At 43.2% G+C, this 27,111-nt stretch overlaps 1 protein-coding gene across 1 annotated transcript in view; it reads left to right on the plus strand.

Moving 5' to 3' along the window:
- The window catches only part of rspo2 (R-spondin 2), a 51,304-nt gene that overhangs the window by 9,848 nt on the left and 14,345 nt on the right, over nt 1–27,111 (plus strand). The window contains exons 3-5 of the mRNA XM_028425829.1: nt 11,821–12,009; nt 20,286–20,429; nt 20,672–20,860. Of these exons, the coding sequence (XP_028281630.1) occupies nt 11,821–12,009; nt 20,286–20,429; nt 20,672–20,860 (522 nt within the window). The remainder of the gene's footprint in view (nt 1–11,820; nt 12,010–20,285; nt 20,430–20,671; nt 20,861–27,111) is intronic.

A 27,111-nucleotide genomic window follows, 5' to 3' on the forward strand; every position in this document is an offset into this window, starting at 1 on the left:
ACTAAATCCCATGTATGTTTTTATGCTTTTCTGACTGGCTGCACGCCATGTACGATTGAGACGCACACACACACACACATTCACATACTGTAAAAACAGAGAAAGTCTAATTGTGGGAGAAATTTGTAAGCTGTGTTATGATTTTAACGCAGCACATTTTTAAGTTGCACTCCGTCAAAAAACACATCAATTGTGGTGTGTGCCTTTGACTTTTTCTTTTCTGCATTAGGGTTTCTTGCTAATCGTGTTTTAGGATCCAGACAATGAAACAAGACTGTGGTAGAGACAAATGCTAGACAGAAAAGTATAAAGCTTTAAAAGAAGTCCATTAACATTTCTCAGATTCCTTCACTCCTTCCCCCCCCCCTCTCTAGTTATGCACTTGTATTACATCTTGGCTGACTTCTCCTTAACTGGATATTATTTTATTTGGACTGGGGCCAGGTCTCAGGAGCAGCGGCCTTAGCTGTGTAAACAGCTGTCACCAGCAGGAGTCATAACTAATAGGTATCTGAGGATAGGGGTCACATGTAGTTTATATGTTTACCAGCTAATGGCTTTAGAGATGGTACTGCCTTGGCACGGTAATGAACACTAGTGAAGTGTAATGGACGGAACAGGGCTGGTTAGCATCAGCGGCAGTGCACGGACACGGGCATATGCATATGAGCAGCCTATGCATTCTTGTATTATGTTTTTTGGATTACATTATTACAGCCGAGGCATTTTTTTTTCTCTCCAACTGTTTAGACAAGAGGAGACGCCTCCTGTGGCTGAGATATTTGCACCTCGGAGCATTGTTGTAACTGCTGCCAATCCATGACAACCCGATTTGCTGCTCATTTGTAGCAGTAAACACTGTGGCGTGTACTCACAAGACTGGTACAGCTCCATGCGTCTGACTCTGTGTAATAACAATACGCTCGACAACCTCATGCCACCCAGAGATTCTGGATGCTTTTTATTGCAACACCTCTAACACCTTTGTTAGAGGCTTAACAGATTACACTTCCATACTGAGGAACACTATGTGACTGCAGTCGTTTGGCATTGCAACTGCATTTTGGCCCTTCACCCCTTCATAGTTTATGAAAGCATTTATTCCAAACTTCTCTCAAAGGGTAATGCAGAAAAAGAAATGTGTACTCCCGAGGGCTGGAGCGTGGCCTTTTAGAGCCAACACAAGCCAGTTCCTGTTAAGAAGCACGTTCAGTGCCAGCCATTCAGGTGCTGTTTTTTTTTTTTTTTGGTTGTGTGAGAACCCAAGGCCAGATGTGACCCAGACACCTGCTGCAGGAGGAGGTGGCTGCTCATCTGGATACATCCAAACAAATACTAATAAATAATAAAGAGATGAACTTCTCTTTTAAAGTGTTTTTGTGCACGACTGCCTGTCTGTACTTTCAAGATGTGTAGAGTCAGCTTAGCAACGTACAGACAAGTGGGAGCTGCCAAAATGATTAAATAATAGTGTGGCTATTTTTCTAGTTGAGTTAGGTGAGAAAACAAGCAAGTCTTTCCCGTGAAAGTCCTGATGTCGATATTGGATTCAGCCCATTCTTGGGGGGCTTTGATGTTTTGTTTTTTTCAGCGTCAGGCACCACGACTGAAAGTGAGACCAGGACTCTGCCATGTGTCCCCTGTTGTGCGCTCCACTTTTGACCCCGGCGATCACCTCAGATCTCCCTGTTGGCCTCAGCGGGTGAGGAGGCGGCGTGAGGTTGTGTCTTGTTAAAGGGTTAATGAGGTAGAACTTTGTAACAGACGTTCACGTGGAGATGGCGCTGAAGTGAGTCAGAAAAGAGACTTGGTATCAAGTTATTGTTTTTCTTTTCTCCTTTTTTGTTGTAGTTTTGTCTCCATTAAACGCTGCACGACTCATGTAAAGTCAAAGTTTAGCTTCGGTAGTGTGCTATTTGCTCCTGCTGGCTACCTGGTATTTTGGTTTATTCCAAACAAATCAGCCTGTTTTGTGAGTAAAGGATATCAGTGTTCATCCTAGGGTCAAATGACTCTGCATGCTCTGCTCCAACTTCAATTACCAGTTAAGTCAACATGACACCTAATAAGCCTCTGCATGTTAATTTTAGCCACCAACAAATTCAATTTGTCTCTGATCAAACAGCACTCAGACATTGTTCACACAACACAATATGGCATCCATGCTGCTCTGGTTCCACATTGTAACCCCAGCACTGTGTGTATAGGTGTAGGTTTGTCAGGTAGTTGCCTCATGAGGTGAAACAGTAAAATACATAATTAAATATATATGTTGAAATGACTCTGGACTTCACACACACACACAATACCTACCCCTCATTAGGTACATGTTTCTCCCCTAAAAACGCTGACCCGAAAACAACCTATTACTTCCTGCACTGGAAAAACACCTACTGTTTGAAATCCATGTGTAGGGCACTTAACGGTTCTGCTTATGACCAGTTTTCAGCTACTGTTATTTCCATTTCCTGCTCCTATTAACACCTGCTACCTTTTAAATGTTGCCTTTTCATTCATTTATCATTTATCAACAGTCAGAAGGTAACGAGAATCATGCACACCGTGAAAAGTTTCAGAATCAAAACACAGTTTATACATTAATCCAACAGTAATAAAATGCTGTTTCATAATATTTCACTTTGCAATCGTGACACTTCAGCGAATAGATGACTATCTCCCATCTGGATCTCCAGATATATTGCTCTTTTTGGCAAGTATGAAAGAATCCACACCCAGCTCTTTTGTTTTTCAGATGTGTGAGCTGGAAGTTGGGATGAGTTTAGTCAAGGTGATGACAAATAGGGAGGAGAGAGCGAACACACACGGGTGAGGGTGGGAGAGGTGAAGCAATGCTACATGGGGTGCAAATATGCCAGGCATGTCCGCCGACTTGACAGATCCTCGCCTATGATGTCCTCGGTCCCCACCCACACCGAGAAGAAACCCACAGCCAAGTCCCACTCTTGAGCGTGTGTGTGTGTGTGTGTGTGTGTGTGTGAGTGAATTACTAGACTCCCAGCACGTTGAGCTACAGGTGTGAAAATTAGGTGTGAGGTTTATGTGTGATAAATTACCAACATGTGGGCTAATCGGAGCCACTCCACCTTTTTTCCTCTTAGCTATTTCTCCCTTGTATTCAGAGGGAAAAACACATTTCTCCCACAGCTTGACTGAATTTGAGGGGAGTGTAAATATTGAAATATTCAAATTCAAAATGGTTCTTTTTCTTTGACGTACATTTCTTGCTTTGCACTGCTTGCACTTCATTCGTATTCTGTTTACTGTCAGCAAGTCTTCTCAGTATAATAACTTTCCTGTGATAATGTTGACTGAGAACGCTTCATTTTGATGCCTGAACAGTGTTGAAAACATTTCCAGATAAAATTCAAACTGTGGGTTGCTCTTCTTTGCGATATTTATGCATGTTTTGTTCATTTTAGATTCCTTGTTTTCCTCAAAAAAATTTCAAATTCTTTAAATAACCTCCTGTATTATGCAAACACCTCCTGGATAGTTGAACTAATCATTTCCAAATGTGGCGTGCATCACCTCTGGACTCTCACGAATAAAAAGCTATAAAACGATTTATTATACTTCAAATATTGTAGTTTTTCAACTAAAGGCCAGTGTGTTTTTGGCACAAGTGTAAAAAGAGAGCCATAATTTATCCAGTTCAGTGTTCAAAACTTCTGCATTTTCCATCATCTTGACTTGTTTAGACAAAATTTCTTATACTGGCTAAATCTGCAAAGTCTAAAAAAAACATGCTTGTATATTGCATTGAATCTCGCTTTCCTTGATCATGCGCCTGAAAGGGTGTGAGTTGCTGAAAAAGGGTCAAATTCGATAGGTCATTTCACAAGAACATCCACCTTTTTTCTCTGAAAGACTGAATAAAGATGGACGAGAAGCTGGCAAGAAACGTAAACCACATGCTCATCTTCTAGTGCCTGTCCAAAGAGCGATAAAGTCCATCCTCATGAGTCATCGATTAACTCCTGTAGTGCTTCCACGCTTGAGTGTCATAAAGTCCTTTTCCACCTGCGCCATGTATAAAGTGAGCGTCACCACCAAAAGGAATGAAAGGCAGATGCTGAGGGACGACCTGTGACACTCAGCAGGAAGTGCCAGGTTGATTTTCATGATGATAAAGAACATATTTTTGGGTTTTGTGGAGAGACGTGAGAGAAAATCTTGTTCCGTCTGGGATGTTTCATGCATTACATTGCGACGAAGTGCTGCAATTTACACTGTTTTTTTTGTGTGTGTGGAAACCACTTTAAAGCTGTGCTGTAAATATCTAAAATACACCACCAAAAATAAAGTGAACCCATAAACGTAGCATTTCTGACAGCTTGCTGTATAAGGGTTCTTTCCATCACTGGAACAAAACTTTAACCTGATTAGAGGTTTGCATTGTTTCAGTGCATTTTTTAAATAATGTTGACACCGACTGTGAACAGATATTCTGTTGTTTTCAAACCTCGGCCAAACTGTAAAACATTTTATGGGACCACAGCCCACAATGAAGAGGCGATGCTATTACTTGACCACCACATCAAGGTCATTCCCCATGTTTTTTTTTTCCTCTCTCCTCCTTATACAACCATGGAGCTTTCCATGGCAGTCACATGGCTGTTATGGGTCAAGTGTTTTGGTGTCCACCAGCATGGCAGAAAGCATTAAAATACTGCCGCACGCACTGTGAGATCACTGTGAGACCCCCCCAAAAAAAACAGTATGAGAAGGTCTCTTTCACAACATCCAGATGTGGGGTTTGACCTAGGACAAGGGATTAAGTCATAATCCATCATTAATATATCAATAACAGAGTGGACTAACCTAGGGTCTTCATATAGACTTGGAGAGAGTGTAAGGGTGAGAGCCATGCTGAGTTCAGCTGGACAGATGGGTAAAAGGTGGAGAGAGTGACTCCAGATTAACCCTGAGACGCTGTCAATGTGTATATCTGACCAGCAGCACAGAGATACTGACTCTTGTGTATATACACCTGCTATTTTAAGTCCATATGGACACACTTCTACCTGGATGGTATACTAGTAGAAAGGAACTCCTTGCTCTTAATAATCATATTCTTAGTGCAACATCACAAACTTAGGTTTATTTGTATGGTTTAACTCTACTGTTGTTGGATAGAAGGCATAAGCCTCCTATAATAATAATAATAGTGAAGTCAATTGCGATAGTCCAACTTAAAACTCTGCATTGATTGGGGATATACTAGAAGAAGCATTTACTTCTCCCATCATCCACCCTGATACTCACCAAACAATAAATGACAATAAGCACTCAGGACAAAGCAGGACATCTTGGTGTTATGCTTTATCTTTGCAGTAATCATTATGTGTCTTTTAGTTCTGTATATGCACCATCAAAACAATACCGAGGTCCAGACTGCAGGGAGCTCAATGGTAGCTATGGCCATGAACTGTAGAGCACCATTAAAGCTCACTAATTAACATGTTAATCCTGGTTAATCCATAGTAAAATGGGTAAAATGGATAATTTCACATTTAATGGGGAATTAAAGGAGTGGGGCTCAGCTGGTAGAAGTTGCTGGGCAACCACTGGAGACTTCAGGGTGTTGTGTGTGGCACCTGTAAACAAAATCGGTGCAGTTCATATTTTGATAAAATGTCATTTACTGTTATTTACTTTGAAAAGGGGTTCTGTGGTCATCCAGTCTAGTTTTTTTTCACCTGTGGCTCAACCTGTTGACTCACACCAAGTTAAATTAGCTAGACTTTCTGTTTTATTGTGCACTAATAAGAGTTGCTTCAGTGTTGCCTTTTTGAACCATAGCTGCCTGTTTTACCCATTCATCACTTACATTAACCACCATCCTTTCAAGTACAGGGTTCAAACCCTGCGCTGCCCGCCTCGCCCGGTGGATCTGTGTCACAGGAACACTTTGGCGGAGCTAATATGTCTGACAGCAAATGTGTTTGCTCAGTCTCATGCTGCAAAATCATTATAAGCAGCAGGACTGTCCTAAATTATAAACATGTGCTTACAGTATGATCTGTTAAAGTAAACTGGGAGGAAAAAAGCGTAGATCCTAAAACCTGACTATTTCCAGCTGGAAAAGAGTCGGAGGCAAGTCCAACATATTTTCTGCTAAATTGGAACAGAAATGTGCCTTCAGCGCGCAGGCCCGATGTACCCCCCCCACCGCTCTCTTATCCCTTCTGTTTTTTTTAACTCTGCAAATTTTGATCTAAGTGCGACTTTCAGATCCACAACAAAAGAAGTCCCTGACCTGAAAGGCAGCCGGGTTGACGTCATTGTCCATGTACCCAACTTTTTGAACAATGTTGAGACGCTACACCGGCTGGTTAACCCCGGGTGTGAGGGTTGACACTGTTACTGTGATGGAGCGTGAGCCTGGATAGTGAAGTGGTTTCTTTGCTCCTTATTGTTGGCCGGTCTGCGGCTGCAGCCTCACTCTGGCCTGTATCTGCCCTTTCTTGCTCACAGGCTTTCTCTTTTTCCTCTTTAAGTGGAGCAGCAGTAAGTTTATACCGTCATTTAAAGGGAACAAGTGAGGTGGACAATAAACAATAATTGTCTCAGTGCCACGAGGAAAGCATATAATTCGGTTGGTGAGTGTGATGCTTTCCACATGAGAGCACAAATCTTCTTGACCTGCTGCTGCTCCAAAACCTGAGGTTTTCCCCTGCTGCCTCTGAACCATATGGCATTTATGAATGATATACATTAAGTGAATGATGAATTTTTTTTTTGTCATGTTACTTGATGACAAAACTTTCTCCTTTACACTGTACTGTAAAATCCAAACAATGGACTGCTGGATAGTCGCATTCACAGTCTCCATTATTAGATTTACATACCAGGGGCCCTTGGAGAAATGGAGGGAGAGCTGTGAGAATAGAAACAGTTGTGTTTTAATATGAGCTGCTGTCTTCTATTTGCTGGTTTCCATTGCTGCGTTATGATATTGACACAAGTCTGCTACGTGTCCAGATCGCCTCAGCAGTTAATCAGAACACACTCTTTGCTATTATATGGTGATTTTATGGTGACATTTTCTATTTAGGCATAGGGTTAAAATGGTAGCTGACAAGCTAAACTTGAGTCTAATCAAAACAACTAGCCAACGAGTCCCTGCTGCATAGCTCTGTGCCCAATATCATCAGCTACTAATGTGGATAATTTGCTTTTTATGTCTGAAATGTAACAATGAGTAACAGATTGCATTCTCTTTTTGGTTTTCCATGGAGAAAAAAACAAAACAAAAAGAAAAAAAACAGACCTGGTGGAAAGAGGTGATGACGGTGCCTGTTTTTTTGAGGAAAAAAAGTCTTCATTGCATGTTGAAGATTCTTGGTGACAACTCTGATTGAAGCAAGCAGCTGAGAGGTGAGAGGGAGCCACCTTTTTTTCAAACACGGCAGACCACAAGAATTCTTTCATGTGGATGCTGCAAAAAGTACAAGGATTTGTTGAAACCTTTATTTAAAAGTATGGACTGGTTGGTATTATTGTGTTTGTTTTCTTAACAATTAACATTTGTCACGTTTTATCACCTGAAATTGTTTTCTGAAGAATCAGCAGCTGCTCTGTGTTTTAGCCAAAATTGCTCTGCATAAGACCTACATCAGTGAAACCCCTTCTGTAAGAATGTCTTCTTGTTCTCAATGTTAAGTTCAGGGCTCTAAAAGAAACACAAAAATTATGTGCAATTTGCCTTGTTAGGGTTTCGGGTTGCAGAAAGTTGGAATGGGTCAATGTGAATGATTTCATGGGTAACGGTAGGTGAGTGGAAGGCAGGAAGTTATCCGGCCGTGGGTGGAACCCCGTGTATGTGCGGATGGTTTTGGCAGCCCTGAGCGCAGTCTGTCACGCTTGCTTTCGGCTCATAAAAAAAAAAAAAAAAACGTACCTGAGATGCAGTTTGGGTTTCTGCTTGATCTCACTGCAGCTCTAATTGCTCTTGAGCTGCATTCAGAGCAAACCTCCCAGCAAGCCTACGGCTGCAGAATGAAAGCCGCTGCGCTCCAAACATGCCGTCATTCCTCATGTTGTGACTCCGACTGTTTCGCATGAATGAAAGAGCAAAACGTCACCTGAAGGCCTTCTCATTGTGTAACGCTGATTTTCATAGACTAATTTATTAGATTTAACCCGTCAAATGCAATTATTTGCTGTCATGCATAGAGTTAGTTGACACCTGTACTATAAATACAGAAGCTATAGCATGCATATAAAGATGATTGACATCCGCCCATGATGTCCCCCTGTGGTTTTCGGAAGAAAGGTTGTACCTGTTATTTAAACTGGATGCACCTACAGTTATGTGTAACCCTTGATACAATTTAAATGAGCATATTATTAAAAAAAAACAGCAGTTTCATTTGCTTCTTTTTTCAGCTGAGAATGATGTTGTAACTATAGATAACTTGCTGATGTTGGCGTTGTTGCTCCTGATGATAAGGTAAAGGCTTCTGCTTCATATGTACGCGTAGTCGTGCAGCTTTGTAAACATAAATGAACAAAATGTTTTCTCCTCAGCCTGGAATAAGAAGTCTAGCTGTCACAATATGTTGCTGATGGCAGAGGAAGAGGATATGCGAGGGGTCCTTCATGTGGTTCCTGTGCGAGAGCAGCAGCTTTGTAGCAGCCCTCTGCCTTGTAGACATGACACATTGAGGCACTTATTAAGTCTTTGTGTTAAAAAGTCCTTGCGGAGGCTTCTTCAGTGATGCTCGCATGGACTCTGGCTTTTTGTAAATACAATACTTGAGGCCCAGAGGGGATCTTCACTTAGCTTGTCAGAAGTGGGAACTGCGGATTTGTTTTGTTTCACGTAATATGCACTCTGTGGTTGAAACCGTAAACGACATCAGTTTATCATGTGCAAGGAGTGGCGTTTGTAATGGTGTGTACTCCTCACCAGTCTCAGAAGACATACATGTTAAACCTGGTATCCATAATCTCACAATGACCACTCACTGTGTGGCTTTTTTTCCTCTGTGTGTCTGGGTCACTTTGGCTTCATTGCGATTGACAGAAGAAACTCTAGAAGAGCTGAGGCATGACACGATTTGCAGGAAAAAAAAAGACAATATATAAAACAAAAGACCACAACTCAGAACACACTAAGCATGTGAGACTTAGTGAGACTCCTCTCTGTACCTTTGATTTTCTCATCTTCTACTCTGCAAAAAATCTGAGTCCTGCAAATGAGTGTTTTCTTTAAAAATGTCTGAAACCTGCTGGCAGTTGATAGATTGATGTAAAGTGCGCTAGACATTATGCCGGTAGTGTGGGAAGTGAGTTGGACAGCGCTGCTCCAGACACTGTTGAATTGTGGCCTCTTTCCTGACATACCTGTGGCCTGAACCTCCAAAACCCTTCCACAGACACACACACACAGGCTAATCTCCCAAGATCAGCACCGAAAAAGAGTTTCTCTCTCTTCTGTGCCGAGTCTTCCTTTCTCAGCTTTTCCCCCCTTAGTAGTACACTAATTCCAGGATGTGGGATGTACTGCAGTCAAGCTGCATGTGGTTATGTTATCCTCAATCAGCAAGCATTGCGAGATTAGCAACCAGCAAAACAAATGTTTGACAACAAAAAGGGTGAGCGGGGTCTTTGAGGCAAACTGATGAGGAGCCTTTTCACTGACTGTAATTTCCCCTGTTGATGGATCAGCCAGTGATCTCAGATGACCACAGACCCAGATAGTATTTTTCTGTCATTCTTCTTAGGATAGTGTTGCTAGCACACTGTTAATAGTCACAACGTCGAGCCTGCTTAAAGCGGGCTGGAGAAATAAGCTTTCCAGCCTCACAGACTCTTGACTTTTGCCAAGTTGGCTTTTTCTTTCTGTCAGTGTTGTGTTCGAAGTTTGGCGAGGGTGGCTGGAGTAAATGTGACCGAGTTAATGTGAATGTCAGTTTGCCGTAAACACATCCAGACTGTGTATTCTACAGAAATATATGGTTAAGTGTTGAGGTTTGGTCTAATGTTGCAGTTTAGTTTTACAGAATGGAAGGATTGACAGAATGAAATATGAGATATATGTGAAATATCGTGCCTGTGGTGTGTTACCTGACGGGAAATAGAAACACTTTTAAAGCAGCTGCAACAACGTCTTTTTAAAAAGTGACATTTACTGTGTTTTGAGTCTGTCATAATGTAAGTATTTTCATTAAATGCTTATGAGCACATAAAATATGACCACATATTAAGATTTAATTGCCTGCAATAAGACGTAGGACTTGTGTGTTTAGTCAGTAGTTAAGCAGCACCTGTGTCCACCATGGATGCTGTATTGAATTGAAGGGATTGGCGCAGCTGAAATAAGAAGTAATAAAATCTTAGTCTCTTGATTGGCAGTTAAACATAAGACACAATTTTCCATCCCATCTGAGAGACAGAGAGGCCCACACTGGTTATGATTTGGGCTTTTCGTTATTCCAACTTGTGTTACCGAGCTAGCGCCGACTGCAGATGAACAATCACCAGCCAGCGTGATGGATAGATTTGGAGAACACATCCCGGCGCTGCTGTGATCAATGGGGTGTCGCTGTAAACCTCATCCCTAAAGACCAGAAGAGACACATTCTGATTAGCACTTAATCTTACTTCCATCCACCCCGAGCTTCAGGGAGAATAAGTATAGTTTGGCAGAGCCAGCGTACCTCTGCGAAGACTGTCTCCCAGCGCTCCAACAAAAGAAATGAAAAAAGATGAGTCCAAGGCAGCCACTGACATCCGCTGACTGATTTTCACATGATTACAAACTGATGCTTGCACTGGGCCCACTTAGCGCTCACTTTCGTCTGAGTAAATCTGCTCAGAGAAATCTAATATGCGGATCTATGGCCAGTAATGCAGGCGTGCTCTGCTCTGTCTCTCAGGCTTTGTCCAGCTTGCTGCGCAGTGTTTTATTAAGCGTTGTGGTAGGTCGCTCAGTATGAGTGCCGCCGTTACCCGGTCCCTGCTTGTGATATTTAAGACTTGGCTAAAATCAACTGAAGTGTCTCTCGTTTGGATTTGCCCAAGGACATTTTCCTGTAAACGGGATGCTAAGAAGTTTACATTAAAAGTCACTTATTGTGGAATGGACTGTCTCTTTACTGGCTCCTTTGTCTTCCACAGGCAACTCGAGCCGAGGCCAGAGCCACTGCGGTTTTGGGGGCTTTCATCGGCTGTCTCAACACGATCATTTAGGAGGCCAGCTCCGACCAGAATTAATGCAATATTCGAATTCATAACCAATCAGAATTCGAACGTTGAGAGGGGAACCAGAGTTTCCATGAATGACAAATTGTTGAATTGGACATATTTACTATGAATTATAAAATATCCTGCTGATATATCTATTATGGTCATTTTGGTTTTATTCTTGCACTGAGATGCATTCTGCTGGTCAGCCCTCCCACGGTTGCGTCTGTAGCCTGGAGTTCACCCTGCCCCTGTCATCGGGTGAAAACAGGGTCATCCACACATGAGTGACATGACAGTGATCTGAAGGACTTTTGCTTCTCTGTGTTTAGTGCAGAATAAACAACCGTATGAAGCACCGTGGCAGACGCATCCTCCAGTATGGCTGAAGCAAAAGCTTGACAGCAGCACTGATGCTTGCTGAAGGGTCACTGTTAAGTTACGGTTGAATATGGAACATGCATTTTCACCCTGTTGACTTCATATTTGTGGGTGTGTAGGAGGAAGTTTCACATTCTGCTTGACCATCAAACATTTCGACCGAAGTGGATTGATGCATTCTTTGTTTAATTTTTTGATTTTTGTTTTTATCTGTTTGTCTTGCAGCTAGCTATGGAGCGTACCCCATCTGTAAAGGCTGCTCCGTGTGCTCCAGGGACAACGGCTGTGTAAACTGCCAGCCCAAACTCTTCCTGTTCCTTCGGAGGGAGAGGATGAGGCAGTACGGAGAGTGTCTTCACGACTGTCCAGCCGGATACTACGGCATGCGCAGCCCTGAACTCAACATGTGCTCCAGTAAGATTCTCACACACTCCACCTTTACTCATCAAACATCCATCACCCCGTTTTTTTTTTTTTTTTTTTACCCCATCCAGCCGCACACACACACACACACACACACTTCCTTGCGGTTCCCGTTTTCCCATAACGCTCGATTTATTGTCAAGGAGACACACACACACATACCTCGCAATTTGAACAGCTCATCTGTTCACACAGGTGTAAAAGTTGTGAAGCCCGGTCATAGCAAGGATCTCCCTCTGGATTTAACGATGAACTCCAGCTAGGAAAAGTGCTGTTTCTCATTTCTGTCTAACACTCCCTTTACACCTGCGTTACATCCTATGTCATCAAGATGTCTGAAGATCTGAAGTGCAGGCAAATGCAAACAATATGTACCCATGACTCAGCCAAACCAGCTAAGGTGTCATCATAGCCTTCATGCCATCTACTCAGTTTTTTTTTCATAGTAGCAAAATCTGTTTGATTTTTTTTGTTGCTAAAAATTAATTGTTAGTTGTAAGAGGTCACAGCAGCTATTTTTAGCACCACAAGCCTTTCCCAGTCTTGCATTAATTTCAAAATAAGTATGAATTTGAAACAAAACTTTAAATACCAGTTTTCAATATTCGGCACATTGCATGTCCCAGTTAAATATTGAGTTTTAAAGACTTGACAGTTCATTGCATTTGGTGTCTATTTTCCATTTAACACAGTTTCAACTTCTTTGGAAGTGAGGTTGTACAAAGATAATTATATTAGAATAAGGGAGTCAAATTAACTTGGATTGAGACCTTCGCTGGACAGTGTCATTTATTGGCAAAGTTATTTGTGGTTTTTTTTCCACCTTTGAACAGAAAGCCAGCCACAACCAAAGTGTCCAGATCTTCCATCAGCAACTGCAAAACAAAGCATTAAGAGCCGCATAAACCCTGTAGATTAGGAGTGTATTTATGAGGTAGGAAAATATGATCTAATTCTAAAGTTAGCTCACTTCTACTTACTGCTGCGTCAGTGATAAACAAGATGAAATATTTATAATACTTATCTCCACATATCCCTTATGCGGACTGCACTTTGTTTCTTTACCATAACTTGAGTCAGACTATACACACTCTGGTCCTCACACACTTAAATGAATTATGGTTTACTATTAAAAAAAAAATCTCCAAACAATAACAGTGAAAAATCTTAATGTTCTCGTGATTCTCGTTAAAGAAAAATCCAATTAATGAAATGTCTCCTTCTGCCCTCCGTCTAGCACCCTGATCTCATAACCTTATTTTAACACGGAATATGGAAGACTGAGAGAGAGAGGGAGAGAGAGAGAGAGAGAGAGAGAGAGAGAGAGAGAGAGAGACTTTATAGGTTTACACGGAGCCTGAGGTGTTGGCTGAGTGTTTCATATGAAAACAGAGAGGAACTTGAACCCATTTGGTTCCCCGAGCCAAACTCCTGACAGACGCACTAAAATGAAGCCTCAGAGGAGGGTGTCCGGACCTTTAGGCCCAATAATAAGAACATGCAGCAACCGCAGGAAGAGAAAAGACCTACGTTCTGCTTACCCAATCACGGCGGACCTGAATGCAAATACATCCGCTGGCTCTATTTGATTATCAAAATGAAAAGCATGTTGAAGCTGCATGAGCCAGTTTTGTATGTCTGTACCCGCAGAGCGATACTAGAACACAACACTAAGAAATCATGCAGTTACTTCATGTTTGCCACCTATTGGCACTAATGGATCAACTGTTAGAATTCATGTTCTCTCTTCCATGATTTCTGTTGTAGCATCTTAGTATCACTTCGCTGATGAACACACAGACATTTTTTTTTAAATAAAATGATGTCTTTACTGCAGTTTTAAACATTAAAAGGTCTCTTAGCAAACTGCTGGTATCGATTGGATTCCCCCAAACAAAACACTCTGCATGCTCGTAGACTCCCACACATGCAAGTTCATCAAATCTCTCCCCACATTAGAGGCAAAGTCCTAAAGGCTCCGCAGTCATTTCACCCTATTTTCATAACTCAAAGAAAATTGGAGGAGAAGGACATCTTGTTTTCTTCTCTTTTTTATATTTTTTCTTACTTTAACCCTGCGATTCTAACCGCTGTATCCTCATGCTGGGTGAGTTTTGACTTTAACTGGTCCTGATGTGTGGCAAGTTAATCTGAATCCCTCTCCATACAAACTGCTCATAGAACAACATCTTGTATTGTCACGTAGCATCAGATCTCAAAAGCGAGGCCGACTTTGATGTGATCGCTGCTCCAGTCATGGCTCTCTAATCCAGTTTCCTATTTGACCCTCAATCTCGGCTGTGCTCCACGTGTCATTTTCACTAAACAGTTCTCGTCCAACCTCCAAAAATGGAGATTTTATTGAGTTGGAAGTTTAACATTTAGTGAGCTGATGCAGGCAACTGGTATGCTAAAGGCACAGTGGACAAATGACAGCGACTACCGCTGTGGTCAGAGCTGCTGTGTGCTCTTGGTTTCCAAAAGGGGCCTGGAACATGGCATTACATCTCTGTTATCGTGAGCTTTTTAAACGCAGCCTCTGAAATCACTTAGAGAACAGCTGCTTATTATTACACAAGAGTTTGTCTGAGCGATCTTATCTCATTCAAGATTTTTTTTTTTCTGTGGACTGCCTGGCTAAAGGAAAACAAGAGCTAGACAAGCAAGAGGCTTAGCCACTCACTGGCTGAAACCTCACTTTCAGTTTTCTAAAGGGGCTCTAGAGCATTCACAGACACTTTGGGTGGAGAGAAGGAATGAACACACTGCTCTACTCTGTGAGCTGACGATGTGATGCAATATGAAGAAAGGGAAACCAGAGAGATGACTCTAGCTTGTAGATAAGGAGTCAGTACATGTATTGTTTTCAATGGTGGGAACATTTTTGAGGGTGTAATGGGTCAAGCACCCAGTTCTAAATTTAGGAATTTATGACTGAATTGTTGAGGATTTTCCAAATACACCGTTAGTTATAGTCTCTTTGAGGGTTAACGGATTCAGCCCGGCCTTCTTAAAATACCCACACTTATGATCCTCATTCTTTGGAGGATCTGACCATTCAGCTAGGACACATGTAAAGTTAAGCTGTAGGTACTTTGCAGTTCACCTGACCTACATATCTTGTGCTTGTAGTAGCAAATACATTAGAGTTCAAAGTGACAGTGATTTACCGTATTTCCCTGTGGTTTGCAAATTAGTAAAGAAATCTGCTTTCAGAGACTTCCGTTTGAGGGGAAGCCACTTATCGCAGTATTTCTAACACTTCATAAAAGGCCAGAACCAGCCCGCTTATGCCCAAATTTGGCATCTTAATTTATTGGCTGTACCATATACCTACTAATTTCTCAGTATGACTTGAGAAACTGCGCTGAGCCTCACATGATGAATTTTAAATTTAAGACTCTGCTCTGGGGGGGTTTCCCTTTCACTGCAGAGAAAATAACACCATAATTATAGCCAGAAACAATGGGAACTATACTTTCCGCAACATAATATAACTGGAAGCCCATTTGCAGCTACACTTCAGCTGGATTCCAAAGAGGCTCGAGACATGGGAGCAACAGTGTTAACTACCACTGCCGAGACGTAGCTGGTTCGTTAGCAATGTCTTTTTGTTGCATGATTTCTTTCTGCATGGCTATATATTATGTTCCTGGGCCTCTGCTTTGCTGGAACTCCTTTCAGCAGCTAATGGACGGGTTGATATGAGCCATAAACCATATGCAGTAACTCCAGTGTTATCCACAGGGGTTCTTATCAGTCGCCTAGAAGAGGCCCCTGCACCAGTGTCTGTGGGTGTCAGCCCACTGCTCTGCAGGAAAGATTTGTAGCAACGGTCACACAGTGTGCTGCTTTATGTACAGCCAAATCTGCGTGAATGTGGTGCAGTCATGCTCTCGCCTAAGTCACATTTCATAATACTTCGGTTTTAACATACATTCCCAAGCCAAAGCATATTTTGTCATTTTGTATCACAAGCGTGCTTTCTGGCTGAACGAATTACGAGCTGAAAGGCAACTATCAGAGCTGTCTTCTGTACCAGACAAAGTGTTGAGAGGGTCAGCGTGAGAGCAAGGCCACATTCAAGACTTCCTCCCTCAGGGCATATTACAGACCCCCCACTGCTACACATGCATACACATACTCTAGCCACCAGCTCAGTTGCCTTACTTGACTGCAGCAGCTTTAAAACCCCAGCTGTGCCCGCTGCCAACCAACAACCAGCCTGATCAAGGCCTGAGATTGCCAATATCCTGGAAGTGTGGTTCAAATAACATAGCGGGTTCAGTGCCAGTCTAATGTGCCACTAGAGAGTTTTCTGTCAGTGGGTTTCTTTATTGTGATTACTTTATTGCTTGAATTGAGCAAACCAAATACTATTCTTGCACTATTTTTGTTGCATCAAGTCGAGTGCATCTTCTCTAGTGCTGTTTTTTTTTTAAATACATCATGGGAAATGGAAATGGATCAGAGCTATGCATCCTGGCCCCCAATCAAAAGGGTACCAAGGGTGTGCAACGTAACTAACATGGGTTTTGCAACCTTTAGTTGGCAGTACTGGCAGCTGTCTCCTGTTCAGCTCTCTCTCATTCTCGTTTCCTCGCTCTAATTCGGAGCTTGTGGGTATTTCCATTGCACAGTCTAACCAACAAAAAGACCAGTTGCTTTTGGCCTTTGAGCTTTACCAAGGGACATTTAATCATCACAGCTTTACTAACCGCACTTTCAGATTTGCCAGACAACACAATGGCCTCACTAAACCAAGCCCTGCTCCTTGGACGTTACAGCCAGACGTAGAGTTCAATTGGGTTTTGTCTCAAAACACAGTATAATAATGCATACTGTAGTGTGAGTGGAAGGGCTGTCTGTGCTTGACCACTGTCTGAAGCTGGGTGTATGCTGGAGCCGCACTGAGCAGATATAGGAGCCTGGTATATCATAGACGGTATGCTTCCTGGAGTGAAGAAGCTGTGGAGGACCGCTGACACATCTGTCATCTCTGATCTCCCTCTGAGAGATGCTGACTGACAGGAACACCAGCTTTGCTTCACCTAGCTCCACGCCAGCATGCAGAGGAGCACCCATGTGGAAAAAACAGAGAGTAGGGAAGAACATGGCAGCTGTGGCCTTTGCCATGAAATCCTGCCATCCGCAGCCCCACATGACATGGCTGGGTGGCAGCGAGCAAGCCAAAAACTCCATGTCAGCCAAACCCTGGGCCTAGCGAGTAGGTCAGAACTGTTCATCTTAGTTTGGAGGCAAAGGATGGAAAAAGAGGGCTTGTTTTCCCCCTCACACTGCCAGGTCTTTTTACGACATGGACACTCCTGCTGTGCAGCATCGAGTCTGGTTAACTTTGTGGGAGGGGGGGTGATTGTAGGCTGATGAGTGGTCTGACAACCAAACTGTAGCCGGATAATGTAAAAGACCCTGTATGGGGAACATGAGAGATTCATCTTCGCAAAATTATTTAGCACCATTTTTTACATCGTGGATATTCATGTCAATAAATGGAGTGTTTACACATGGTGCTGTCAGCCTGAGGAGGAACAGCAGTTGACTGAAGCTGACTTGAGGCTTTGAGTGTCCGTGATAAAATCAGCGGGTTCCCCATCCAGACCACAGTCGAGGGACCGGCTTCTGCCAAGCATGCGCTATTAGATCACAAGTGACACATGGTGACTCATCTCTTAACTTCACATGCACTTGACATGCAAACCACATTAAATTCAAGTGCAAAACCAAGCAAAAAAGTGTGTAACTGTGATATGGTTAACGGTGGAACCGGTGCAGGACTGACGACATCTCTTTAAATCAAGCACCCCCAGTTTTAGCAGTTCCTCTCAGAGCTGAAGCACGCAGCTCTCTCCTCTTGTGTTCATAATGTAACTCATGGCCAGAACCAGGCAGGGAGATAATGATGATAATACGTTTAAGTCCCAGGAACACCGGGTCTTCAGTAGGATCTGATGACCTCATTATTTCTCATTAGTCTCCCTGAGGCACCTAGATGAAGACTTTAAAGGTGGTCCAAAGGTTAATCCCACAGGGAGAATGAACCCAGTCCCCCGTATCTGTTTCTGAAGCTGCTGGACACACTGTGTAACTGCTGACTTGTGCCAGTGGTCAGTGTATGACCTCCTCCAGTGTCACAGATAGCCCATACTGTCCCTGATAGCCTTTTGGCAGATAGCTGGACAGAGGGATGAATGTCTGTCATAGTGATCCCTTCCTACCCACCTCGCTCTCAGATGACCTCCGACCCTTCAGCTTATGCCTCCCAGCATTCTAACCCTCATGGAGCCACATTGATGTGTCATCCACCTCATCAATCTCTCAGGGTGACATTATTACTTATCTTCTGTTTAGAAAACACGATTGCCTGGCATTCACGTCGTTGCCGGGCTACATCTGAAACTGAAACCAACAGTGATGTTTTAATCAAAAACCTTGTCAAGTGCTACTGCTGCTGCAAAGGATAGAGTACTCCACACATCTGTGTTGCTCATATTTACTGTCAATAACCGAGGATTGCACAACAACCCAAGTGCTTGAGAACTACTGCCAGATGTTCTCGTTCCCCATCTTGCTCTTTTATTTTTTTGTTTGGGAGCTAAAAGTCTCTCAGGTGATGACAGGCCTGGGAAGTGTGAGGAGTAAAAGGCAGCTTTGTGCTTTCCAATTAGCTCTGTGATTTAGTAGCTTGCTCCTTGTATCAGGCTTGTTTTGTATCAAACGCAAGTGTTGCAGTTTCATTCAGACAAAAATGGACGAGAGGCAGATGACTTAAAAAAGATGGCAAAATGCATTTATAGTCTGCAGCATTCCACAAGAAAATCTCTACAGACCTGGATCACTCCAGGAATCGAAAATGGAGCAATGCAGCTAGAATTTATGTATTTATTTATTTTGTTAAATCATAATACAGTTGAATCAAATGATTTACAGTCATTGTACCTACATTTTTTCAAAATGTGGAGCACAACTTCACTACACAGTGGGTCTATCTCGAGCCATATCTTATTGGTATGTGTGTGTTTGTGCATATGTGTGTGTGTGTCTCCATGGTTTGTTTAGACTGCTCTGGAAAGCGTGAGACCAGAGTGAGTGGGCAGAGGCCATACTTTAGGGTTCAAAGTAAAGCGGGGAGGGACCCCCTCGTTTTGGAGGAATGTCGAGGAGGAGGCCTGATGGTTAGCTGGAGATGGTGTAATTAAGGGGTGTGATTGTGAGAACCTTCCCTTCCCCGGGCCCTGCAAGGGTCACAGATAAAAGAGCAGCACTTCGTCGCTCTCTCACATGTGGAAAATCACAGTAACGCACAGAGAGAAACACACGTCCTAATGCATGGTTGCGTCTCGGCGCGTGACACTGCTAGAGGGGCAGATGACACCCTACCTGGGAAGCCCAGGGGAGTCTACAGGTTATAGATTGTGGTTCCCTGACACTTATTGGGCAACAGGGCCACATAGAGTTTCTGAGCAGCGACATAAATTAGACAGCTATGGGAGGCTCCTTCTAATCATGTGTCCCTGTGCGTCGCCCTGTTGGTGTGGTTGTTGTAATTTGGCCCTGCCTGACGTGCTATTTGCAGAGGGCTTGATGACACATTGCCGTGCCTTTCTTTGCAAGCGCAGCACTGTGTGTCATGCACAGCAGTAGGGTGTGGCGTGGGAGGATAAGTGTGCTGTTGTGTTTGTTCCCTCTTCCCCTCTTCCCCTTACAAACCCACCTTCCCCCTTTTATATCGAAGCCAAAAACTTAAGGATCCACACAGCTGGCCAGCCTTGTGATCATGAGCTATCATTCATGCTTTAATGAAAACCTGACTTCCCAATAATTTTCAGTTATGGTAACAGACACATTGGAGCAGTGTGGATTGATAAGATAGCTTATTATTCAGGGCTCCAATGAGATTTTCCTTCCTGTTGCAGTATGCTATTAGTAAAACAACATATGAGCATGTGTGTTTGTATCCAACTGCTTAAAGAGGTCAATCTGACATAATTTCACACTGTCTCTGCTCATGTTGTGTTTTCACACTCAACAAGAGGATGAAAACAAAAAAATCAATGTCAAGCAAAACAAGTTTTCTGAGCTCCAGAGAGAAATGATTCACAGGGCATCACTACTTTTTTTTTGCGGGAGAGACGGTATAATCCCTTCAAGAACCCCTTTCCCCAAACCCCTTAGCTCTCGATCAACTCCAGATGAGAGGCTTGCTCAGACCCCTGATGACTTTCCTCTTTCTCTGCTTCTTCCTCCAGGGTGCAGGATAGAGAACTGTGAGTCCTGCTTCAGTAAAGACTTCTGCACAAAGTGCAAGTTGGGTTTTTACCTACACAAAGGGCGCTGCTTTGATAAGTGCCCCGAGGGCTTTGCCCCGCTGGAAGACACCATGGAGTGTGGAGGTATGTGAAACTAAACAAATTGTATAAGCCAATTTTACTTTACCTGTATTCTATAACTCCTCGGTTGGCCTGCTTATTTTTGGAAGACTAGCAGGTCAACTGGGACCACACACAAAGAAGTTATAGCATCCCAATAAAGCTCCTTCAACTTGTATTAAAGCTTGACCTGGGGTCTTTGGGTTACCTCTAAATGGCACTCTGCTATAGTTTCACTGCACATCAATGTTTCTGTCTCTCTGCAGAGGGCTGTGAGGTGGGTCAGTGGAGCGAATGGGGAGCCTGCACCAGGAGAAACAAAACCTGTGGCTATAAGTGGGGTCTGGAGACCCGGACGCGGCACATTGTAAAGAAACCACCCAAGGACACAATACCCTGTCCCACCATCGCTGAGTCCAGGATGTGCAAAATGGCCATGAGGCACTGCAGGAGAGGTAAGGATGTTATACAGCCATGTGGTGAGGTGTGTGAGAAAGAGCCTCTGTTAGCTTGTTCCAACTCCGAGCACATTCACTCTAAAGTTTACACTACTCTGTTGAATATTAAAGAAAACAGCCCACTTATCCCAAAGGAGAACTCTTTCCCCCCTCTCAGAGTTCCACCTGTCTCATGTAACCCCTCCACATTGCAACCTTGTTTTTTCGCCGTCTGTGTTTTTGAGATACATCAGTATTTTTCCATGGCGGCCAGCTCTGTTTCCGAGGTATATTCTCACCCCTCTCTCCCCCCCATCACCCGTTCTCAGTGGAATTCTTCAAAGTATGAACTGCAGGTTTCCTCAATGGCCATCTCTGTTTCCTCCTGTCAACTTGAGAGATATTTGTGGTGCACACAGCACGCATGTCAGGCCATTAAAAGAGAAGTCAAATCTGGAGTTTCTCTGTGTGTGAATACAGCTTTTTTTCAAAGAGTAAACCATTTCTCTCACATGGTCTAAACACACCATTTTGGGGGTGATGGCCTCAGTTAGCAGTGCTTTTAAAATAAATGTCTTTTCCCTTAATGTACTCTAATGTCTCTCATAAACTTTGGATTAGGATCGGCCAAGTGTAAATATTTAATTTACCAAATAAGGAAGCAATTACAGTGGCAGATATTATTCAGTGTGTCAAAAAAAAAGAAAAACATTGTTTAACAGAAAGAGGGAAATATTCTAACCTCGAGGATTTTTCTCCATTTTTGGCCTGGAGTGTTGAATGGGAGGGTCATTTAGTAAAGTGGTGAAAGAATAAATAAACTTGAAATAAACCTCTGATAGTTTCTCATATTTCACCACTACCAAGGCAGTCGCTGCTGTCTGGGTTGGAAACTGTGATTCCATGGCACATTTAGTTCCTAAAGCGCCGTCCTGTTTGTCAGAGGAATTCTCCACAACCCCCCTCACACACACACCTCTTCATGGCTTCTCCATGCCTGCTTGACCTTTTCCAAGAACCTTTATGACCTTCTTTAATTAAAAGTTGGCATTTTTGCACATGGTTACTGTCGTAAATTATCTCCAGCATGAAGCCTCTGATGGGAAGTTGTCATTAAGTATAAACCGAGTGCATAGCAGACGCAGAAACCAACAGCAGACTCCCCATGTCCGTCTTACTTAACGCTACTGTCCCCTGGTGATGTGGTCATTGTAAACGTCTCCATACAGTTCCTTATCCAGTGACCGAGTTACATCTGGTGGTTACAAACTGTGTGTAAAAGTGTCACTGTGTGTGCATCTTAGGACTCTCTGGGCTCATGAAGTGGTATGGTGGCTCATTTAATAAAGGCAAATTTCAGACTTAGGCATGTGTTGTTAATTCCCCACTGCTAGTGAAAAATCCCCACTTGGCAAGAGCCAGTGAAATGCAACACTCTACACTTCAAATAAATACAATGTAAAAATGTAAGCTGCTGAAGTCGAACAGGAGGAGAAACACTTCACAGATCCAACAATGTCGCATGAGAGCTCGACCGACTGACACTGTAAAATAATCACTCCCCATGAGTGATAATAAAGCGTAATCCAATGGGAAGAGAGGCCACCCTCTTGAAATGCTGGTGATCAGGAAGTGGTCAGGGCATGTGGAAAGCCTGCGCTACAGTTCATTATGAAGGTGATCTGTTAAATTTATACAAATTTCAAGGACTTTGCAAGCCACCGGCCTCAAGAGATGCTTAAAATATCAGGTGTTGCAATTTTATAGTATGACAAACTGAATCAGGAAAACTGCAAACTCAGCGTATGGATTTATAATCAGAAGAATATAAATGTAAAAAGTGCTCGGAATGATCACATGCAACTCAAGACAGTCTAAAAGAGAACATTTTTATCAGCTCTTCTCGGTGGACACCAGACACCAATGTTTAGGATAAGCACAGGATTATATAACCGCAGACTGTAAAGATGCTGAGGATTAAATGGAGACAGGAAATAAGAGGACGCAGAATGTATCTATACACTATTTATGGCGATGCTTATCTGATCACCCAGGCTTGCATTTCTACATATCTATGTATTTAAATTACACCAAACGTCACTGACACATCACCTTTTTTCCAGCTTAGGTGAGGTGCACAAGGACAATGATCTTCTTCTTTTCCTATATGCCTGCAAAGGTTTAATCCTTTGGTAAAACACACACACACAAACGGAGAGAGTAAAGCCCAGATAATGTCAAGTAGTGAGTCGTTTTCACAGCAAAACACGACGAGTCATAGACCGTGTCTAAAATGTTCCGTGCAAGTTTGTCGATCAGTGTAAACACCGTATATTTTTTGCACTGCTGGGATTCATTTACTGTTCTCTTAGCCGGCGTTTTCCAGAACAGCAATGTCCTGATAACACACTCCGGTCCAGAAAATGGCAAGGAAAGACAAAATATGTGGTAGTGCTCTCTAAAAAGTGCTACTTTGTCCAGCTGTCAAGCTAATTTTAAGCAAAGTTTTGAAGTTTGGCACAAATAAATTGGGGATTTGGTTTGCTTCCACTCACTGTGGATTGCACCGATTTCTGAGCGGTGCAGCATGTCCACAAACTGCAAGGCATGATAATTCAGGATATATTAGGCAAATTTTTCAAAAAATATATATTACCATAACTGGAAAATTTGACTATATTTACCTAGTGATTGGAAAACATGATGATTTTAGTGATGTCCAGCTAGCTTGCACACTAGACATTTGCATTGTACCCCTGAGACGGTAAAATGCTCTTCTATCTGCTGGATCCCTGGAGTGATCCACTGAACAGGCTAGAAACAATAAAGAGACTTTATTAATAGCTGCTTCATAGCTATCAGCGTGGATAGGCCGGGTTCCTCCCTCCCCTCTGTCTGTGTCTGGTGAGCCCACGGGAGGAGTGGATAGGTGAGGAGTGTTAACACTGCAGCACTCAGCTGTTTGGTATTGATGCCTTTAAGAAATTCCCTATGGAGATTTCCCAGCAATCGCTGTCATCAGATTCAGTGGTTTACAAACCGATATATGAGACTGGTTGGATTATGTTTTTTTTTTCCTGTGTATTTTCTTCTGTTGCTCTCAAGCCCTTAAAAATCTTTGAACAGCAGCTGCTGCTGCTGCCATGTCAATGACATTAGATGTAAACAAGCTAAAGTGTTAAAGCCTTCGTAACTCCCACTTATTAACGTAATCCCTGATTTGGGATTTAAGAGGGAGTAAAGTCCAACACAACCGCACCAGTGCAACTCTCGGCTAATTTCCTACAGTTTCTACAAATCGGCTTTTAGATTCTCAGACGGTACAAACACCTTAGGCAGGAGTGACATTTGTGTGTAGCTATGATTGCTATGTTTTCTTAGGGGTGTTTGTAGTGAAGGAAGTGGTCAAGCCCCAAAGTTATCCCAAACAAGAACAGAAGTTTTATGATATGAAGTTATGGAACAGTAAAAATTTATAGCTGAGCAGATTTTGGAACTGATAACTTAAACACATTTAAGAGCTTTCCCTCCAGAACAATGCAGTTTAATCTGCAGTGAAACTGTTTCTGTGAGCATGTGAACACTGACACATCCTGCTGACCTCATGGAAAGAAAAAGAAGGAAAACAGAAAGAATAAGAGAGAAGGAACATATAATGATTATCTTTGGCCATTGGATTATGTACCTGTACTTGGGAGAGCTACAGACCTTTGTGGGAGTATTGATCTCCCGTGTGTGTAACTAGAGAAACCCTTTCTGCTGTAGAGCTCAACTGAGGCCAAGTCCTCTATCCCATCAGTCATTTGAGTGCTTGGATCCAGCCACCACTAATACTGTCTGTCATAACTTCTCTGTGCAGTTTGTGTTTATACTGTAACTGTGATAACTACTTCTTCTACTCATGCTGCTCAGTCCATTCCCACTGCCATCAATTTGAACCTTGGAAGTTTTCTCATGCATTCTGTGGCAGGGGTGTGGAAGACAATAAACTCACCTAGATACATTCTACCACCTCTGCACTTCTACGTAGTGCGCCATCTAAAGGATCGCGAGGTAACTGTATTTAAGACCATTGGACATGACAGAGAGGCGGGCAGTTGTTCAAGTTACCACACAGGCACCTACAGTGTGGTGTAGGGCACCAAAAGAAACCCAGATCCGCCCAGATCGACCAAACCCCAGAAGGATTTGGCTGACTGGTGGGATTTATGCCAGGTTCTGTCTGAAGCCAGTCTGGTTCTGCGGTGAACCAACAGTACTGTGGACCTCCTAGTCCTCACCGTCTGTGAACCATCTGCTGTGAAGTCTCTGCTCCTGTAAAAACGATGCACGAAGCAACGGTGATTGCCTCAAATCCGCTCTGGAGGAAGCTCAACCGCTTTGTCTGTGGTGCAACACCAAACAATTCCGGTCTCTGGCAGTCCTTTGCATATGAGCAAGCAGTTAATACACGTGCATGCGTATAAGCGTGTGACACACAAGTTTATACTCGCTGAGCCAAGAGGTTTAAGGTCTGGCGAAAGATGCCACTCACATCTGAGCATTTTAGTTACGCACTTAGCATGATCACATCTGAGCCTGGCCTGTGTTTGGTTTGGAGAGCCGACATCCAAACACATTTCTGGATGTGTTTTTGTCAGATGTAGCCTTCTACCATCAAGCCAGCCTTTTTTTTTTTTCTAAAACAGATGCACGCTTTCAACTTGAGCCTAATTTATGGAGCGTGTTCTTCGTGTCTCAGCAGAACAGCTCACGGTGCAGTTTGTCCAAGCCAAACAACAATGGAGCTCTGCTCGAGCCACCACTCTGAACTCTACCCAAAGCACTTGAAAACAGAGGTTTGCACTTCTGTTCCTTCATGTACTTATCTCATTATTCCAATTAATGTTCGCCGGGTGTGCTCTACAGGAAGTCAGGGCTTTTGGACGGGAGAGCTGGTGCACAGATGACAAGTCCTGCTCTGATTTATGCCAGAGTGGAATGGCAGGTGGTGATTAACGGCGATCTCTGGCCCGGGTAATATCACGGACAATCCGGATCAGTTCTTCCCGCCAGCGGGAGTGGAGTGAGGAGTGCTTTCCCAGGACAGAAGGAGAGCACTAATTGGCAGCCACCCTGTCATAGTGATTATTTGCGCCTCTCACTGCAGCCTGTTGTGACTGGAGGAGCCACAGCTTAATCTTCATTTAATAAGGCCGCTCCATAGGGGCTGACACAGTAGCTGGTTAGAAGGCCTCAGAAGCACTCTGCCTCCTTTGGACAACATTGACAGCTTGGCTACAGACACACGGCCTGGGTTGGTGTCCGACTGGGCCGACGTCCACCTGCCACCACCACCCAATGCACTAACTCACATCATTCATTAATTTAATTAAATTCTGAGACAAATCTGGTTGTAAAGATGAAGAATATGACAATTTCCTTGTGCTGTTCATATGACTGTGCAGCAAAGATGAAAGAGTATTTTGGAGGCTCTGCTCTGCACTGTAGTGAATGAGAGTGTGGGTGAAGAGGATAGACACATCAACCTGTCATTGACTTGGCCACGTCACCAGCATCCCAGTGCCAATGGCAGTTATGGTCACCGCTGCGGTCACGCTCACAAATTAACACAAGTTCTGCTTCAACTACTCCGAATTTGCAAATCTCTGTCTCTGAATCTCTGAATATAATTTTTTTCCCCTTCATCTCTGTTTAATATCTCACTAAAATTGATTATCTAGGCTCCTGTCTGGACAGGCAATCAACACTTGCTTTATGCTGATGGTCTCCAACCATCTTTTGGGTTTATTTTTCTGCCTCTTGTGCAGTTTGGGAGTGTTAAATCTTCCACTGTCGGAGAAAGTCATTACCAGTAGTCTCTGAGACTTCTCTGCCCTGGGTACATTCCTTATTGGAGGGTGGTGGGTGAATGAGGAGGAGTAGGAGGGGAACAGGGGGCTCTGATTAACTTCCCACTAAGTGCCCCTGCTCTCTGACCAAAATAAATATGGCTGCTGTCATTTTGTCAGCAACTGTCTTCAGAGAGCAATATTTGAAACACCCCATGATCCTGCTGGCTTTTATATGGAGAATCCATCGTCATACCACAGGCATGAGCCATAAACATGTGGAGGCCTTTCAAAGACCAGGGGGTGGAGGGATGGAAGGAGGGAGGTGGAAGAGGAGGGGTCAGCGGCGCTCACTGGGGCTCCATACTCCACATTATTGTCATCTGGTCTTTTCCAAGCAGGAAGAAAGAGGAGGGGTGCGAGTCAAGGGTTTTTTTT

Source organism: Parambassis ranga, chromosome 16 (assembly GCF_900634625.1).
Source record: "Parambassis ranga chromosome 16, fParRan2.1, whole genome shotgun sequence".
NCBI lineage: Eukaryota > Metazoa > Chordata > Actinopteri > Ambassidae > Parambassis > Parambassis ranga.